Genomic DNA, 20306 nt, shown 5'->3' with positions numbered 1-20306 from the left:
CTTCTTCTAAAAAAAAACATTTTCACCAAAAACAAATAAATTCTGTTTTTATTTAAAGCAAACCAGACTTTCAGCATAATAATAATTAATCATATAAACACACAAAAAAAGAAAACTCATAATATTAATTATTATATAGTCCACTTCTACGTATTAAATTTTATAACTTTTCATCGACTAGATTCGCGTTATCATTGGTCGTCACTGGGCGAATATCATCGAATGGGTCATCGTCAACATCCATTTGTAACTGAAAAAAACACACATTTATTAATATTTTGAAACTGTAGGAACCGTATATGATATTATGTACCTATATGATAGCTGTTTCCGACGGATTTACCCGCGTTGTGAGAAAACTTTTTAAAAATACGCGGATCAAATACAGCTCATGTTAATCTAGGAGAATGTATTATTTTAAGCGAGTTTTTTTTTGTAATTATTGTAGATTTCCTTCCTTCTTTTATAATAACAGAAAAAAGTTATCATCCACTTTCCATACAATTTCGGTACAAAATCGAAAGTGCAACAAAAAAACTGTTATATTCTGATAAAACACGACAGTAAAAAGTACTTACACCTTCGACGGGACCGTCTGTTCCAGACACGTGACTCTGTCTCTGTAAAGAAAAAATAATATTATTACAATACTAGCGTCCATCTGCGGTTACACCCGAGTCCTGTGGGAACTACTCCGTGCACCCAGAAAAAGATAACATACAGTCTTCATCGATAAATGGTCTATCCAGCATTGATTTTTTTTTTTAACTAGTGAGAGTTGAGTTTCGCGATAAAAGTGGTAACCAAGACAACTGAAGCACTGTTATTAATTGCTTGAAAGGAAAAACTAGTTGCTTGCTTTTTTAAATACCAAATAATATAAATGGGTACTCACAATACTTTTCCTGCGAATACTTTCTTTCATTACCAGTAGATTCCGTTGCTGTTTTCTATAGAAGAAGCCGCACTGTGAATTAAATACACTTCATTAAAAGATGTGTCAGTTTAAAAAACCCAGTAACTACTTGTATAAATAAATAAAATAAATAAAAAAACTCTAAGGCACAGGTTCACAGGCAACATAAACGACTGTTTTCTTAAACCGACAGTTTACTTTGAAAATTCATAGTAAACAGTGATTTTAATAATTGATATGAAAATACGTTAAAAAAATTTATTTGAACTTTTTAAAAAGACTTTGATGAATCAACTTACCTTATAAAGTACAAATATCAAAATAGCCAGTAGAATTAAAGCAATGAACACAGCTAGCAACGAAATGAGTAGCTTATTCCTACTCAAAGTCAACTCCCTCTCTATTTTTATTTCATTTATTGCTCTGAAAATAAAAAAATAACATTAGTACAGCATTTTTACACACTAGAGGATTTTCTGCGTGGTTAAAAACATGTAGGTATAAACTTACTCGGATTTCAGCAGAGTTACTCTGGAGTCCAAATCTAGTGTCAATATAGATTTAGTATTTAGCTTCTCGTTTATGAGACTTTCTGTGAAAACAAATTGTTAAAATAAGCAGGATAAAAATATAAATAAGTTTATTGACTTTCAAAAATACAGCGTTTTCGCACAAGCGGATTTTCTACTCCGTTTTTTCCGTGCAAACGGCACCGTGCGTTTCCGTTTATAAGTTATAAAAAACAACAACTACAAATACAAACGATGATACCTGAATCTGCGTCCGGAGTACACGCTTGATAAAATCCACTAGTGTGAAAGCGCTGTTAAACCATTCCATAGTTTAACTTAATCAAAATCATATAATATTTTCTCTCCGTTTTACGTACATTAGTAAAGTTTAAAAAGGTTTCTTGATTTCAATTACTTTACTGTTTCAAATCTTTAAAAGGTTTACACTTTGAGACAACAAAAAGGAAACGGTGTGCAATTTTATTCACCTACCTAAATTTTTACCGAATATTTCTGTAGTGCCTATTATTTTTTGCGTTGAATACGGTTTTATGAGTAATGTGCAGTTGTATGTCATAGAATCAGAACCCTCATTTTTGAATCTTTCACAATCGCCCGCTGATGTTGATACCTGTAAAATAAATATTTAGGAATAATTTCGCCGATAACATACAAAGTAAGCGTCAGCTTTCTTGCAACAACACTATGAATTTTAGTAATCAGTTTTCAAAGTACATAGGTAATTAAATTTATAGTTGTCGGAGAACTTGGGCTTTAGCAGTATTATTTAAATAACGCTTCTTTTGCATTTATTTGCATTTTTGCGAGACAACAAACTTTGCTTTATTGCAGAAATTTTATTTATTTATTAAAAAGTCATTAAAATTTTCATGTTATTTTTTATTCTTAAATATTATTGACATATTTTTAAACCAACCTTAAATGAATAAAAATATGGTCGATATTCCATTGTAAAGTTGGCTCGAACTTTCTCCCACTTTATGAGATCATTGTTCCGAATCTGTATAATATAAGTAAAAAAACACAATTATGTTATAGCTAAATATTATACATACAGCTTTATTTCATCAATACGGCTAGTAACTATTTTATCGAAACTTACCACGTACTCATGATTATCGTAAATAGTAGCATTTTCAGCAATTAATTTGTCTGTAGTATTTAGAACATGTGGTTTTCTGAAAAACCAGAAACAATATTAAGTACATGCTTTTGCCATTATCCGCCTACATTCGGTATAAGTAGGTATATACCTGTGGTCTGATGACGTACAATTAATGTCACAAATACCAAAAATAATGTATAAAAAGTCATCTAATATACAAAATCGTACGTACTAACATTCAAATTGACATGTAAAACTAAGTCTGCTTTCATACATTGTTTCACACTGGCAGATTTTGTACTCGGTTTTTTCATCTGTTGCATAACTACGCGTAGGTACACAAACGAATTATTACCAGCGCCAAAAATTGACACACGGTTTTTAACGTCATTTTTGTAGTCTGTTGTCAATTGTTTTCTGTCAGCACGAAGCCAGCGTTGTCGCTATGAAAAACCGAGCTTAAAATCCGCTAGTTTGAATTCCTTATTATTTTAAATACCCACTGATTAATAGAGATGCCTTCTGAAGTCAGTGTAAAAGGTATTTGTAATGTTTTTTCCTGTATACTCTTTTGGTTGCAGTTTTCATATAAATACGCGTCGACAAGAAGTTCTTTATACATGTTTGTGGGTGTCGTCATGTTTAGAATAAGGTTTATATCTTGCTGCAAAATAAAATAAGGATTCATTTAAAGGAGTGCAAATGATAATATGAAGGCACGATTTGAAAATCGAAATTAGGAATCCCGGCTGTCATTTGTCTTTGGTAGTCGTCACTGGAGGTTATATAGAAACCAGAAAGTCTTACAATCAGTCTTAACGGTAAATCAAGTTATTTGAGTTTAGGGGCTCAAATAGGCAGTCGTTCCATTCAAAACACTGGTATTTGGTCGCATCCAGTTAGATTGGAAGTGAAACTGTCTCTCTCCTTTTTTTCACTAGGTTTACCTATAGATACTTAATTGGTTTTAACTTCATATAATTGATTATTATTATTTACCTGAGTTTCTCTTTTCAAAGGCTTGTTCAAATCGCACCTATACCCTCCATTATAATTATCACACTTTCCAAGGCCTAAGGGTGCTCCACTCACGCGCAGCCAAACGCACGACTCGTACGACGCGTTGCCATCGTTACGGACTCGTATCGTCACCGTCTCATTTGCAGAAGAACCGAGAAGGTATGTTTTGCTGAAAGGAAATTTTACTTTTATATGGGCTGAAATCAATTACTGAAAAATTAATAATAATGCACCCAAGGCCGATTTCGGCCACCACGGCTGTTCTTATATAAGAAGATCAGCTAGCTGCGCAGGACATATAGTACACAAGTATTTGCGTAGACACAAGTGCACTCACTATTCCTTCACTTTCACAGCCTGATAGGTCGGCAATCCGACACGACTGGAGAGAGATTAGGCGCAGGATCGACATTGACGTGCTCTCCGATGCACGGGTGAATCAATCAATAGGTGTCGATGGTATGACGATGGATCTTACCTGCCATTCCATATGATATCCATAGATAGCTTTGGTATGCAGTCATTGCCCTTACAGTGTCTTGAAACCCCTATGCTGTTTTCTAATTTACTATGTTGATTTGTCACTACCCATGTGGTATTAAATTCTATGGAAATACAATCAGAATTATTTGATCATAGTAAACTGTAAATAAATGATTACTTATGAAGGGACAACTTATGAAGGGACATTGTCGGGACACCTTTTTCACACACGGTCGGTTAACCCCATGGTAAGTTATTTATTAACTTGTGTTATGGGTGCTAACACAACTGATAAACTACATATAGCTACATATATACATATTTATAAATACATATTATAACACCCAGACCACGGCCAACAAGCATGCTCATCACACAAATGTCGACCGAACCGGGAATCGAACCCGGGACCTCAGGTTCGGCGGTCCGGCATGATGACCATTGCGCCATCGAGGTCGTCAATCCTTATAAATATACCTATAAATATCTGTCAGTTTGTCGCACTTTCAAAACTACACTATTTGAACTCATTTTAATAAAGGTAAGAAGTCAGAAAGAATATTGAACGGAATACTCTTTATCCGGATGCAGAAATTATTTTGATCAAGACGCGAGTGGAACCGCGAAAACAGCTAGTACTTAAATTGCCGTGTTTAGGTAGTAAAAACTTTTTTGCGATTGCAAACGTGTGTAGTTTTTTGTTCAAAAGTAATAGTTGTAATTCCTCTTCATATAGAGGTAAGTAGTTTTGCTTAACCTTCATGTAAGCAAACACTGGTAAGTCCTGATTAGCTTTAGTAAGCTAAATCATACATTGGAATTACCTACACTTTTTCGACCCGTGTCCCAAGAGAACTACTTTCTGTATAGCCGTTTATATTATAAAACCTATTTCCTTTCTCAAGTTCTGAACTATATGTGTACCAAAAAATTTTAATCTACTCATCTGGTATGGCATGGACCAACTGATGGACAAAGTTATTTTCAAATGTATAATATTGAAATAGAAGTATATCATTACCAGTGCTGTCTCTGTTATTAATGTGATAATTTTGAAGTTCTGCTTTCGATGTAAATGTGTAGTATCTCGGCTCCTTGTCTTTCTGCAAAATAAATAAAATATTGTGTAGCATTTGTTTTGTGTAAGAGGGTATGTAATTATATGATTAGCAAGTTGAAGTGGCAATGGGCAGGCCATATTGCTCGCAGAGCAGATGGCCGAAGGGGTCGAAAAGTGCTGGAGTGGAGACCACGGACTAGCAAGCGCAGCGTAGGACGTCCACCAACAAGGTGGACAGATGACAGACGACCGCGCCGGAAGACGCTCCAACAGGTATGGCTGAGATGATGATAACGATGAAGAGGGTATGGGTTGCCGTCACCACCAGAAGGAACAAAGGCATATTAGTCCGAAGCTGATGGTTATATAGTTACTTAAACCACGAATTTTTATTTTTGTTATTGTTAGCCACGGCAGTTGTTCTCATGTAAGGAGATCAGCCAGCCACGCAAAATATAGTGAACACAAGTGCACTATTTTCTCACTCTCATAGCCCGATAGGAAATCATGAAGACGAAAATTAGAATAACACCATACCAACATACTTATCGAGATTTTATATTTCTTATATCGATGGCACAAATTAATTCTACGACTATTTGATATCTTTGGGAGAGGCACATAAAATAAAGATATCGGAAAACAATTGAATGCGAGTAACTCACTTACATCAAGTGTTAAGTAATACAAAATCGGTAATAAAACCCATTTGTAATACGCGCATAATTTGTAATTATAATACGCAAAGATGAGGGTAATGCGAGCGTCATTTTCATACAAGTCTTCCGTGTGCAAGGAGCCTAATAAAGAACTTTGAATCTTTTGTTTTGAAATTGCAATTGCCAGGATAGAAATAGAAATTGTTTTCACTATTATAAATAAATTGTTAAGTATATATAAATTCTTTATAACTGTAATAAAGTAATATCTTACAAGTAGCTACCCCAGCGGTTTTGTCCGCGTCCTAGGAGAACTATTTCTGGACCCAGATAAAAAAGTAGCCTACAGCCTTCCTCGAGAAAATTGGGACAGTAGTTCCCGAAATCAGCACATTCAAGCAAACAAACAAACTCTGTTTTACAATTAAATATTAGTATACCTCTATATCACATTAAATCACTCACCAATTCCACAGTAACAAATTCACAATGCAATTGGTCTCTCTGACAGTCGAAGCACGTCAAGTCTATTACAAACTTCGGCTTAGGAATATACGTGGCTTCGCCTATAATACTGTTCACGACGGTTATGTCTGAAACAGGAACATTATATTATAAACTGTTTTCACTCAGTTTCAGCCAAGTATCAACTAATTTTTCCATGTAGTTTTAGCCAAGTATAGAAGGAACTAATTTGTTGGTGCAGTGGTTGCAAAAAGAGACGGCCAATAAATCAATACTCAATTGTTTATTAGCATTCCATATGTTAAGAAGGTGATACATTTTAGACGATTAACACACGGCACCGCGCACCGCCGCGGTAGGCGCTGAAGCGGATTGAGATCCGCTTCACATCCGATCCGACATGAGTGTCGCATTGACCTGTATTAAATCCGTTGATGCCTAACACACGTACACCGCCTGACCGCGCGTTCGAGCGGTGCTCTTTTGGTCGAGCACCACCGCCCTCCGTCGCGGTGCGCGGTACCGTGTGATAATCGCCTTACAGTCTAGAAACGATACGGACGCTATAAGGCTTAAAGAAGTTTATCAGTAGATTATTACAAAATTACAGGTAAGTAATAATTATATTTGACAAAATTTTAGTGTACACGAATGCACGGAGATTTGAAGAATTATTATAATGAGGTATACATAGTCAAAGTAATAAATAAATACGATGGCATATCCTGGATGGATTATGATTGCCCATATCAAAAGTTACTTACTTCCAACAATATTCTTTGGATCATTTTTAAGTTGTACTCGGGCGCATACTTTCACGGTAAAATTTGTGTCCTGTTCTCTTACTATCTGCAAGATAAGAAGAATAAAAAATATACTCCTCGTGGCAATGAGTAGCATAAGATTTTTAGTTTGGTCACACAATTGGTAGAATCGATTCAAGTAGGTCAGCGTAGCTGTCATATAGATTGCGCAGTGATTTTTCACCTTAATTACATTCAGTCTTATGGCTAATGTCCGAATGTATGGCAATGACTACACTTAAATGTTTCCTCTTATCTTCTTATCTTCTATAAAAACTAGATGGATAGATGGCCTTCATGATAGCGGCTACACCTAGGTGCAACCGCATACCCAAACAGTTAGGTGTAACCTAATTCTCATCGATTAGATTAGAGCTACGGGTTTTCGATTTGATGAAGGCTACATCATGTACCAATATTAAATATTGAGTAGCAGCACTTAGGGGTTTAACCGAAACATACATACTGCCTACAAAGTGTGTGGTTACCTGTTCACCAACGACCTCACTAGATATGGTCACGTTGATTGTTTGAAAGCATTTGAACACCAGCGCTCTCCCCCGACCGCCGCCGGGAGCACCTGCCACCAGTTCTATAAAAAAACAAGACAGGTTATGAATGACTGCTACATACACAGTAGCAGTCGTTGTTATAATTCCACGTCCAATAGCGTTAGGTAGATTTGAAAAATCTCTGATATTAGAACTTATTAGGTGATTAAAACATGCAGCGCACTCTATATGAAGATAAGTTAAATCTGTATACACAATAATTGTCCGATTTTCGAAGTAAGTACATTTTATGGATTTATTGCCACCTAATAATGGTATAAAACAAGTATTTATTGCTCAAACTTGCTGTCTCAATCAACAGCGACTTTTTAAATTGTATAAAAACTTAAGTTCCGTATTTTTACTAAGCTATGTCTTACCGTTACAACCATTAAAATCAACATCATCGACAAATTGCAGGCTAAATCCAAGATTCCTGAACGGTTTCTTCTGTACTCTCTGTGTCATCTTCAACTCAGATAGATGGATACTCTTGAAGACCTTGGACTTCATCAGGGCGTGGTAAACCTCATAACCAGAGAGTATATAGATGGTTCCTAATCCATCATCCTCGTATGGGGCACTTATTACCAGTTCTAGAAACAAAAGAATGATAGGAAGAGGTAAACAACTTTCGGGTAAGGCTGTGTTCAAACCAAACCGACTGACAGCAGCCGAAAGTGAACGAACGTTACGCAGTTCCATTCATATTTTTCGTTCACACCTAACCGACGATACGTTATTTATTACGCTATGCGTAGACGCTGACATTGAGTGAGTGAGGCTGGTCAGATTCGGCGGCTGACAGTCAGTTTGGTTTAAACACAGTCTAAGAACGGATACAGTCTCGTTTTTTTTAAGAACTGTGGATTGACATTATTAGATTAACTTTCTGTCTCTTCAAAGATACTAATCTTTATATACCTTTTTTTTTTTTTTTTTTTTTTTGTTGTCGCTGGGCTAAAAATGCTATTACGCATCCCCTTCCCGTCGGGGGACGGGAGAGGGGTATGTGGGACTCCCCGGTAAAAACGTTCCCGGTATACCCACTAAAAAGGCCCAGCGGCACTCCGACCTCGCCTGAGTGGAGGGGGTCTGGGAATCTATGGCATCCAGTCCCCCACCGGCGATTGCCCGCCTTACGGCAGGCCCCTCATTCCTCCCCCTAGTGGGGATGGATCCTTATAATGGCCGGAGCGCAGGGGTTGATCCTTGTGATGCAGGCGGTGGCGCCCCCGCGCCTGTCGCCCGCTGATCACCCCCCAGGGCGGATGGGGACGGAGGTTGTATTCGCCGTCTTCTGCCCCTTCTTCGTCTACGGAGCGGCACCGCGAGAGGATCGTTCTCCCGCATGCGCTCCGCAGCTTCCTTCTGGGACACGATGTCTTCACAGAAGGAGGCTACCGCTTCCCATGTCTCTTCACCTCCCAGCATGGCAGCAATCACGCTGGGAAGCGAGAGATCGTTCCCGACCACTGCCATCAGGGCGCGGCGGGGTTCAGCCCACGATGGGCACACCTGGAGTGTGTGCTCTGCCGTATCCTCCGTGGCTTCGCAGTGGTGACACTGTGGGGTCGCCTCCCTCCCAATCCGATGCAGGTACGATCCGAAGCAGCCATGTCCGGACAGCACCTGCACCAGACGCATCGAAAGGCACCCATGCCGCCGATCGAGCCATCCGTTCAGGACAGGCCCGATGGCATCCAGCGTCCAGCGACCATACGTTGCCGAGGCAAGATCTTCGGCCCAGTGTAGAGTTATTGCCTCCCTTGCCTCCTCACGCACCTCTTCCTTTTCTGTCGGGTCTGGGCGCCGGTTTAGCGCCTTCTGCTCCGCCGTCCAGTCGTACACTCTGGCGAGCACCCAAGCCTCGAGCTCCCAGGGAGGAGTTCCCGCCAGAACGCACGCCGCCGCGAAGCTCACCGTGCGGTACGCCCTCGACACCCGCTGTGCAATGGCCCTTTGTGGCCTGCGGATGGCAGCGGCGTTCACCCTACTGCACAGTGAGTCTGCCCAGATTGGGGCCCCGTACAGTGCCATACTTTTGAGTATGCCGGCGTATAGTCGTCGGCATTGGTCGCCGGGTCTCCCGATGTTTGGGAGGAGCCATGAGAGGGCGCCCGCGGTCCTCATCAAGCGCGTCGACAGGCCGCTGAAGTGTGCTCTGAAGCACCACTTACTGTCGAGCACTATGCCCAGATATTTCATCTGGGGCTGCACCCCGATGCGGACACCCTCCACATGGATATGGGCGTCGGGCGGTTGGTGCTGCCGAGGGCCATGGAAGAACACGGCCTCGGTCTTGTGCAGCGCCACCGTCAGCCCTAGGCGGGAGATTCTGTCCACCACTTGAGAACCGCCCGCCGAGGCCAAGCTGGCTGCCTCTCCAAAGTTTCTCCCCCTGGCCGTCAGGAGGGTGTCGTCTGCATAGCAGATGACAGACGTGCCACGTGGGAGGTTGCCCCGCAAAAGCCAGTCGAATCCGATGTTCCACAGAAGTGGCCCTAGAACTGAACCCTGTGGGACACCGGACTCGACGGCGTAACGTCGGAGCTGGCCCGACTTGTCCACAAGGAGGACTGTACGGTCCTTCAGGTAGTCCGCCAATAGTCCCCGCAAATATGGAGGCACCCCATGAAAGCGAAGGGCCTCCAGTATGGTGGAGTGGGGAATTGAATTGAAGGCATTGGCTATGTCGAATGACACAGCCAGCAGTCCATCTCCCGCATCCATTGCCTCCCTCACCTGGCCCTTGAGTCGGGACAGGGCATCAACTGTCGAACGCTCAGCTCGAAAACCGAACTGAGCGTCCGCTAGATCCGGGCCGATTGTGCCCAGATGTCTGGTGATACGGGCAGCGAGGATCCTCTCGAACATTTTACCGACCTCATCCAGTAAAACGATGGGTCGGTATGCCGATGGGGAGTCCACCGGCCGCCCTTCCTTCCGAAGAAGGCACAATTGGCCCTCCTTCCATGGCTTTGGGAACCTCTCACACGTCAGGCACGCACTGAATAGGTCCCGAAACCTTTCTCCCATCTGGGAGGTGGCGATGGCCACCACCTTTGCGGGGACGCCGTCCGGACCTGGGGCGGTCTTTTTCCCCCTCAGGCAGAAAGCTGCCTTCTCTACCTCGTCCTCCGTAACCGGCGGGACCTCCTCGGCCGATGGAGCCGTACCCTGCGAGGCGCTCATCACTGGTGGAGTGAAGTTGTCCCTGCGCGGAAACAGGGACTGGACCACCCCATCCAGCAACGACGGCTCGAGGGTCTCGGCAACTGGGGGACCGTACGGGCGCAGTTTATTGCGTGCCGCTTTGTAGGGCCTCCCAAAGGGATCAATGTCCAAGCCCTCAAGCATCTCCGCCCTTGCGCGATCCTGGGCTGTGCCCATTTGCGCCGTCAGCGTCGACTTGGCCTCTATGTAGGTTGCATAGAGGCGGTCCTCGTTGTCGAGGTCGCGAAGGCGCCGCCGCCGACTTCTTGTGTAGGCCCGCCTGGCCGCCACACAAGCGGCCCGAAGATCCCCCAACTCCTCCGACCACCAATAAACGGCGCGTCTAGGAGGCGGACGATGAGACCGAGGCATGCTAGAGTTGCACACCTCGGTCAGGGAGACCCTTAACTGGACCGCTGTGGCGTCCACATCCCGGGCTATTACAGGAGGAGACAGCCAGTCCTGGACGAAAGCCGCCTCCGAGGCGGCCTCCCGGTCTAGGCGGGAGAGCGCCCACCGTGGGAAGTGCGACCGACCCTCCTGGGTCCCCTGGGAGCCCGGGGTGGAAATATCGAACCGCACGTATCGGTGGTCGGATAGCGTCTCCACCAGCTCCACCCGCCAGTCCACTACACAGGCCGCCAAAGAAGGGGATGCAAAGGCGAGGTCCACGATGGAGCCCCCCTGCCGCCGCACGCAGGTGTGAACTGTTCCCCTATTCAGGAGGGACAGACCGGATGACACGGACCAGGTTTCCACCTCTCGTCCTCGGGCATTGGTGGTTGGGTTACCCCATATTGCCGACTTGGCGTTAAAGTCGCCTAAGACCAACACCCGTTGCTGCACCACTCCGCTTGCCACCCTGGCGAGCACTTCGAGAAAGTTCTCGAAGTCCGTGAGAGGGCGGTTTGGGGAGAAATACACCCCTATTAGGGCTATGTCACCCCACGCGGCAGCCACGTATCCCGGTCCCCTCTCTAAGAGTGAGAGGGAGGGGGAATCCGTGGAAGACCGTGCTACCAAAGCAACTAAGCCGTTGTCGTCTCCCAGCCAGCTGCGAGGGACAGAGTACGGCTCGGCAACAACCGCCACGTCCACCAACCACTCCGCAAAGGTTTGAACCAGCAGGCTCTGGGCTGCTCTGCAGTGGTTGATGTTCGCTTGAAGAACACGTCGTCGATGCCCAGCCATCAGTCGGTGTTCATCGCGCTTCCCTCGGTTGCCGGCACTGGAACTGGAGTTTCAGAGGTGGCGGCAGCAGCAGGCCGCACCGGCGCCTGCAGTTTGCCCTTCTTCGGTGGCGGTCGGCATTCCTTGCCCGCCATTACGTGGTCGGATGGACGACCATTGGCAGCGCATACTGCGCAATGCATGGTGGCAGCCTCGCAGCTGGCCAACCTATGTCCCTCTTTTCCGCAGCGGAAGCATAGTTCCCCACGCTCGGCAGTGGACGGGCAGAGAGGCCGGGTGTGTCCGATGCCGAGGCACTTGAAACAGCGCATCGGCGCATCCTCAAGCACTCGGACCCCACCCGAGCTAAACCCGACCGGGAGGCGGCCCTTAGCCAGAACCGCCTTGGCAGCTACGACCGGGCACTCTAACCTCATAGTGCCCATACCCCTGCGGCCAGGTCTAATGGCTCGGCCCTTGACAGATGCGACGGCGCAGCCCCCCGCCGCCGCAACCGCTGCCACCACCTCCTCTTGCGTGACCGAGTCGTCGAGGTCGGTCACTTCTAGAGCTACACACTTAACGGCCCTCACCACCTTGGCCGTGTCCGCGACAGCCTCTCTGAGCTTCGTCGCAAAGAGGTCCGCCTTGGTGCCGCGTTGAGCCCCCGAGAACTCGAAGATACGAGCCCCCGTTTGGGTCTTCCGGCACGTAATTCTGCCAGCCCCAAGTTCTGCAGGGTCGACGTTTGTACGAGCCCGCCGCAGCACGGACTCGTATGTCTCCCCGCGTTCCGCTGCCTCTGGGGTCAACGTGACCACCACGGCTTCGGTTCTTGGAGGAGGAGCGAGCTTCCTCCTCCTGTCCCCTAAAGCGGCAGGCTTGGCTGCAGGGGGCTCGGGAGCTAACTGCTTACCCTTCCGCTTCCTCGCTACCACCTTAATCCAAGGCTGGTTGGAAGGGGTGGTGGAGGGCAGTAATGGGTCTTCTCTCACCGGTTCGGGAGGGACCGTCTGGGTAGTCGGGGCTAGTGAGGTTTTCTTGCCCTTTCCCTTGCCCTTGGTGGTCTTTAGGACCTGGGGCTCCGACTGGTCTGGAGCCGTTGAGGGCCCCGGTGCGATGGGCATCCGTCCAGGTGCTTTATCCGCCGCGAGTGGAGGGCGTAACCGCTTCTCCGGCAGGAGCCGATCCTCTATGCCGGCAAAACAGGCCCTGGTGAATGCTCTCTCCTCCATTACAACCTTACGGATAAGATCCTCAAGGTCAGAGGAGGCAGGTATCGTTGCTGTACCTTCCGACGTCCCCTCGGGCCGAGTCGTGGGCTCGGCAACGCGCGCGTGCAACGCGGACACCTCTTTCTGCAGGCGATCCACCTTCGCCTGAAGTTGCCGCGTCTCATCGGAGGTGGTGCGCTTCGCCAACTCCTTTACAATGCCGAGCAAGCTCGCTGCCCGGCATTTTAGGGCCTTCTGGAAGGTCCCCTTCAAGTTGGAGGACTTGGAGGCGACCTCTAGGATCTCCATCTGATCCTCCAGAGCCATGCGCTCCATTTCCTCCACGGAGTGGTCCGCGTAAAGGACACTGGAGGCGTCGTGGCTGGCCCTGGCTCTGCTTGGCCGGTCGTCGTCTTCCAATACCGCCCTCTTCGCGGGCTTCTCGGCTGCGTCCTCGGAAGAGCCTCCGGATCCCCGCTTGAGGAAGGCCCTCTTCCTCGTACGGCGGGTTGCAACGCCGCTCGTTCCACTTATTTGTGACTCCGTGTCGGACAAGTCGGTCGACACGAGGTCACTACCTCTCATGAGACTGACCGCGGATGGTGCGCGGCTGGTCTCTGATGCCGAAGCATCTCGAGATTGGCCCTGAGAAGGGCCTTTGGGTTGGCCCTGAGAAGGGCCTTTGGGTTGGCCCTGAGAAGGGCCTTTGCGGAGACAGCGCCCGGAGGCGGCCCTCACAGGACGTGGCATTGCCACCCACAATATCGAAACGCAAGACTGTTGAAGATGTTTCGACGCACAGCGTTCGTTTGCCGCCGGCCTGCCACTCCGTTACGGTGGTCAGGCACGGCGTTGCCCAGGGGTCACTACGTGGAAGTCAACGCTGTGGGGGGACCCCCAATCTTTATATACCTATCTATCTTTTAATGTTGTTTTTCGAAATGATCTGAGGTCTGATAGAAGATCTGTTTAATTATTGAATTTCTGACGTAGCTTCAGTAAGTTATGATCATCACTCTGAATATTTATAAAGTAAAGAAATACCTACCTCGTTTGCTATCTCCGTCAATGTCCATACTTGCAATGGCAGTGCCAAAGCGTCCGAATTCAGAACTTCCTAAAATTGTTCGTACTCTATTCAAACTGGTGATGGTAGACTGTAAAAAATATATATAATAATAAGCACCGCGCAAGCAATGCATTTAGGTCAGAATTAGGAAACTGAATTTTCAGTCATCTACAGCTCAAAAAAGGTGCATATTTCTAACCACAAGTGACAGGCAGCTACGCTCTTGTGTTTGAAGATAGTCCTTTGATTTTTAACCCCCTGTGTGCGGTGCGGGATCCACGCGAGACAGAATTGATTTTCTATTGTCCTCTAATAAAGCAGTTAACTCCCATTTTACTCGGTAATTTACATATTTAAAATGGCAGCACTGAACTAATCTCTAATATAAAATTGAACTTCACAAAATACGAGTAACAAACCATATCACCGCCCAAATAGATATGCACAGCTCCACACTCGAATGTCTCTTCATCGTAATGTGCAGGCGCACCCACTAACAGTTCATCCAGTCCATCCAAGTTAAGGTCAGCTGCACTCAAAGTTGTGCCGAACATTACTGCTGTATGCCTACTGTCTATTCTCACTAGTTTCTTTTTGTCTTTCAAAAGGGACAAAAGCTTATGCTCGTACTTTAAAAAGGATATCTAAAAAGAAAAAAAAAGAGTAGATATAGTATTGTTGTTAATCATAGTGTATAATTATTGTTAATAGATATAGTATTGTTGTTAATCATAGTGTATAATTATTGTTAATAGGTATAACGCCATAAATAAATATGGCCTTACTACAAAAACTTTAACGCCTGTTTTACACCTGTCTAAAAAAAATGTGGCTCCAAAATGAACCATATGTCAACGTCATAATTTGACATTTTATTAGACAAGGCTTAAACTGACGTTAAAAAGTTTTTGTGGTAAGACGGGTATAGTTCGGTCCAAAGTAACATGAAAATTTGATATTTTTTTTTAAGAATAAAAGTCCCACCATCATCAAAAAGTATTTGTACATTGTTCAATTTATTTTTTTTGAAGCTTTTTAGTTTTAGTGTAAATACATCTTCTATAATATTTTTTGTAAAACCTTGTTTATAAATCTACCTATTTTACATATTTTGGTTGTAAATAAAATAAACGAAACAGTTTTAAAATTACTTTTGCATTTATACCTAAATATTAGGGTTTTGAAATACTTACAGCTCCTTCCATATTTTTCTCTGTCATACTGAACGCGTAATGTGTTGTACCTTTTGAGAAAAACTTTCCAGAAGTGATACCATATCCTGGAAAAACAACCAATTAATATTGCTGAAAAACTATAATAGCATCCAGGTTGATTTTGAACCGATTTTCAGTTCTCCAGTTCTCGAAGGAAATTAAACAGGACAGGACATATTACAAAAGTTTTCAAGGAATTTGTCTATTCCCTTACTCTCGTAGTCCGGTAATAATATGACACTACTGATGAGAGATCAGTCATTCAGTTAACTGCATACAAGCTGTTTATTTGCATACGTGCTGTATTCAATGACGTAATTATGCTAATGATTCTCGACCCAAATCAACAAAAAATTAGTACGTAATTTTTTTTTTAATTTTTTTTTCGGAACTCCGTTGATATCATGTAGCCGTATTTAAACATGCCGCGTGTGCTACTGGCCTTAAAACCGTGCTGCGCCCTCACACAAACGCAAACACAAAGCATATGCAACGATCATTCATAATAAATTTCATTCAAAAAATTGGATTACTTCAGAAATACTACTACATTACAATGACAAAAAAAGCTGTGCATATTAGCTATTTCTCGTCTACTGTAATTCCAATCGATTATTTACGTATTCTATGTCCTCCTCGTGAAATATGGCATAAATGCAAATCAACACCTTGTATAGTGTTAAATGTAAGGAATAATGTTTACATTACCTAAGTTCCAATAGGCTCCCAAGCTCTTCTGTACAGCTTTGTTTTTGTTCATCATCGATTTCACTGGGTTCAAAGGTTCTGATACAGGAACATATACGATATCTCCAGTCAACGATGTTTTTACTATTATCAGCAGGTCATTCTCCTCATCAACCAGCGTGGACCAACCAGTTCCACCACTGAATAGTTCTGAAAAAGGTTTATTTTATCTAAGGTTTATGTATCTACCTATCATCATAATCTCCAAAAACCTTTTTTTTTAACCCGGTGTAGATAAATACCATCAGACTTTTGCAGAAAGCGAGCGCATAACTGATCTTCTCAACCCAGTTACCCAGGCGTTAATATCCCCTATAAAGACTTGTAAAGGATGACCGACATGTCGATGTGATATTTAAATGATAGTCGACCACGAGCACGACATTGCTTAACCTTATCTATAATCTATTCAATAACAATAATATAAAGCTGAAGAGTTTGTTTGTTTGCCTGAACGCGCTAATCTCAGGAACTGGTCCGATTTGAAAAATTCTTTCGGTGTTAAAAAGCCCATTTATCGAGGACACATTTTGGAGACATTTTATCCGGGCTCGTATAGAGGTTCTTATAGAATACGGGTGAAATTGCTGGCAAAAGCTAGTATTTCTGTTAGTCAAGAGCTTCTTATTAAAATATTATACCTAGTTAGGAGAGCTTAAAAACTTACTATAGTCGATAAACTTTGTCGGTTGTTTCAAGTGTTGCTCAAATATTCCTCGGTACTGATGAGTATCGACTTCGTCTTTTACCAAACATGTACCAAATGCGTCACCTTTAAGACCATCAGACATGCGTTCTGCTTGCGTCCATAGTGGCGCACACGCCTGGAAAATAATATTATAGTAATAAATCAGTGTGTCTAATGTAACTACATACTTCAATCACCATATTACAAGTACATGGAAAAATGAGTGTATCATAAAATTAATAATAAAAATAGGTGCATTACCTCCAATGTCCCTAATTTGATTAATAGGAGGAAATAATAGTAGTACTTAAAACAGTCATACTTACAAAAATATATTTAGAAGTAGTAGCAACGGAGCCGCCCAAATAATAGCGTTGATTTGGAAACATGTCTAAAATGTAAAGTAAATCTTAAAATATATAAAAAATCTCGTCGTTTGTCTTCGGTTTCCCGCGAGATGTAGGCAAATCCGAGAAATAGTATATAGCACCATATACAATAGTACATACTTACATACTTATATTATAAATGTGAAAGTTTGTGAGAATGTATGGATGTATGTTTGTTATTCAATCACGCAAAAACGGCTGGACCGATTTGATTTAAATTTGGTATGTAGATAGGTGATACCCTGGATTAACACATAGGCTACTTTTTATCAACACACCACGCGGGTGAAGCCGCTGGCGGAAGCTAGTAGTACATAATAACCGCTCGCACACGACAAACTTTTGGTCGGCCGATAGTTTTAGGGCTCATAAATCAGTATGTAGATGAATGGAAGTACACACGTAACAAAGATCAGGTATTTGTTCGGTATCAGACCGACTAAAACCTTGATTGTTTTTTTTTTTCAAGTTTGGAATTAAATCCAAATGTTTGTGACATAGTATCATGAACATTTAAATTGAGATTACCAAGATGTTCTTCTTGCCAGTCAAATGGCATGATTCTTTCGTCACACTCCATTTTGATGTCGATGGCAGCGAACCTCGTTTCACATCCATACACCTTGCCTATGTGATCCATTGTTGGGGCACCAATCACTGAAAACGTACAAGTTCTCATTATATCGTCGCTCATATCATAATCAAGAAAATACTTAAAATCATATTAAAAAATGTTTTAAATAAAAGATCCCTTTTAAACGGCTGTAGATAACCTGTTTTTTCATAGAAAACAAGGGAAATATAGATAAAATATTCTTTATTGTATACCATAGTAATAATTAACAACACAGATAAACAAAAAGAGAGGTACAAATATGGCGGAAAGAAATTGCTTCCACACAATCTTTGGCTGGAGTTCACCTGTACAAGATATTGGCGACGGATAGTAAAGGGTGTACATGCATCTAGATTATACTTATGTATAGAAGTGATGTGTATACGTATAAATAACAAAGATATAAACATGTATGACCTCAATCGTTTTCCATTCAATCCTATTCTAAAACTTTCAAATCTTTTGAAGATCGGAAATCATCAGACTCTATTTACTGAGCAAACCAAATCACTGTTTCTTCTAGAGCCATTGTATACCAGGACCGTACAGTAATTCGTGGTACAGCCAACAGTCCAGCAACATGAGAAAAAAATAAACTTTCACAACATACCTATTGTTTTTGATGAGTTAGAGAAAGACAGGGTAAATCCAAAGTCTGTGTACAAATCTGGTGTACTCGAAGCTTCATATGGTGCAACTATAACTGCCGAAGGTTCGTGGAAGAATATGCACGCTGCATATTGCAATGATTGCAGCATAGATAGCACAGCCAGCATTTTAATTCCTGGAATTTCAAGGTTTCAATGCATCACTTTGGCGCCATAACGGTTCAATCGATACAGTTTTAGGGTTACACAGTATTTATTGCGTTAATATATATTTACATACACTTACGTATAGCAAAGGAATCGACAAACAATAATCTTCAAAACAAAACTTAATGTCCGCACTTAACCTCGAATCGCAAATTATTATTATTAAAGAGACAAAATACTAAACGAAACATACTTGATTTTGTAAAAGACAGACTACAAGCCATACAGAAAGCTATTAATGTAGTACACTGTCCTACTTCCTTGTATGGTCATGCTGTTTAACCTGTAGGTAATGGTCATGCACATCAAATATGATACTGTTTACACACTCTGGTACTGGTACATTTGGTATTTGTTATATAATAAAAAGTCAAAGTAGTCTGAAAATTAGCAGTTTTCGAAGGTCAAAACAAAAGACAATCTCCAAAACGCCCGCCCTTCACCACTTCCACAACACTTTGAAATGTTTTTACTGGGAAGAGGAAGTGGTGAAATAAACTCCCCAGCAATATGCTATACTTTTCAATAGGTATTTATGTATTGGTCTATATATGTCTTAATCCCTATTACGATGTAATAAAAAAAAATTGACACTCACCACACATTTTCAAGTGTAACTCCTCACTCCTCAGTTCAATAAAACACTCACTAAATAACTAATAATTATCCCTTAATAATTCACAATGAACTGGTTCGTCAAACATTATAATTGAAACTGCTTTGTTATAAGGAAAATATATGTAATATGGTGATTTCTACCATAATGCCATAAAAAGACTGTCGGTAAATAGATCATTTACCTGTTTGACGCAATGACCAATCAAAGAGTCCCAGGTTTGATTCCCGGTATAGTCGCATTTTGTGTGATAAGCATATACATGGTGTGTCGTTCATAATCACATTAAATCCTATCGTATATACTTTATGATATTCTATGGCGACTTGTAAAAAAATAACCTAATCCATTCACTAGTTTAACCACAGGAGTCTTTTTTCGTTTTTATAATTTACATCAGCTGAAAAGTTGAGATAAAGTTAGGAGTATCGAATGTTTTGATCAGTTGACAGCTGTCAGTTTTCAAGAGAGAATTTCAGTTGTTTGTAATGACTGACTTTTAAATGGTCTAATTTTCGCTCATTTTTTATTCTATTTACCTACTTTGTTTGAAAAATGCATTTTTTTATTTTTACGTATTTTTCTTTTTTCTTTGTTTTAATCGACATATATTAACGCATTTCATTTAATGTGACTGTGAACGACACACCCGATATATAGTCTAAACCTACTAAGAAATGAGTCATTATATCAAAAATATGCATTCATAGTTTCAGTATGAAAGCGCGACAGACAGAAAGGGTGTGTAACTATTATTGGTCGAATGTAGAGCCGCCGTGGTCGTTAATAGGTCTGAACGTCATTATTTTAAATTAAACCAATCAAAATAGATTTTATCAGTCAAATCAATAATCGTTTATTCAAACTTGGCACTTTATGAACGTCCACCATTCCCAAAACGCCTACCATTCACCGCTTCTTACGTGTTTTTGCTGCGAAGAGGTAGATTTGCGCTGT

General features: G+C 42.5%; 1 protein-coding gene across 1 annotated transcript; it reads right to left on the bottom strand.

The window, feature by feature from the left end:
- Positions 1-19: 19 nt before the first annotated feature.
- On the bottom strand, positions 20-19572 carry LOC124631421 (integrin alpha-5-like). The gene is made up of 25 exons (XM_047165801.1): positions 19332-19572; positions 18529-18702; positions 17831-17959; positions 17240-17304; positions 16893-17049; positions 16187-16375; positions 15458-15543; positions 14684-14908; positions 14244-14352; positions 7976-8191; positions 7533-7636; positions 7006-7090; positions 6242-6369; positions 5079-5160; positions 4053-4179; positions 3554-3743; positions 3058-3218; positions 2552-2627; positions 2366-2449; positions 1921-2059; positions 1427-1508; positions 1216-1339; positions 896-967; positions 579-620; positions 20-250 (listed from the first exon to the last, which is right to left on the bottom strand). Exons 1-25 carry the CDS (start codon positions 19336-19338, stop codon positions 161-163), a joined length of 2943 nt encoding a protein of 980 aa, XP_047021757.1. The 5' UTR covers positions 19339-19572; the 3' UTR covers positions 20-160.
- Between the last annotated feature and the right edge of the window lie 734 nt (positions 19573-20306).

Source organism: Helicoverpa zea, chromosome 6, assembly GCF_022581195.2.
Source record: "Helicoverpa zea isolate HzStark_Cry1AcR chromosome 6, ilHelZeax1.1, whole genome shotgun sequence".
Lineage (NCBI taxonomy): Eukaryota > Metazoa > Arthropoda > Insecta > Lepidoptera > Noctuidae > Helicoverpa > Helicoverpa zea.
This window is presented reverse-complemented; position numbering and strand designations above follow the sequence as displayed.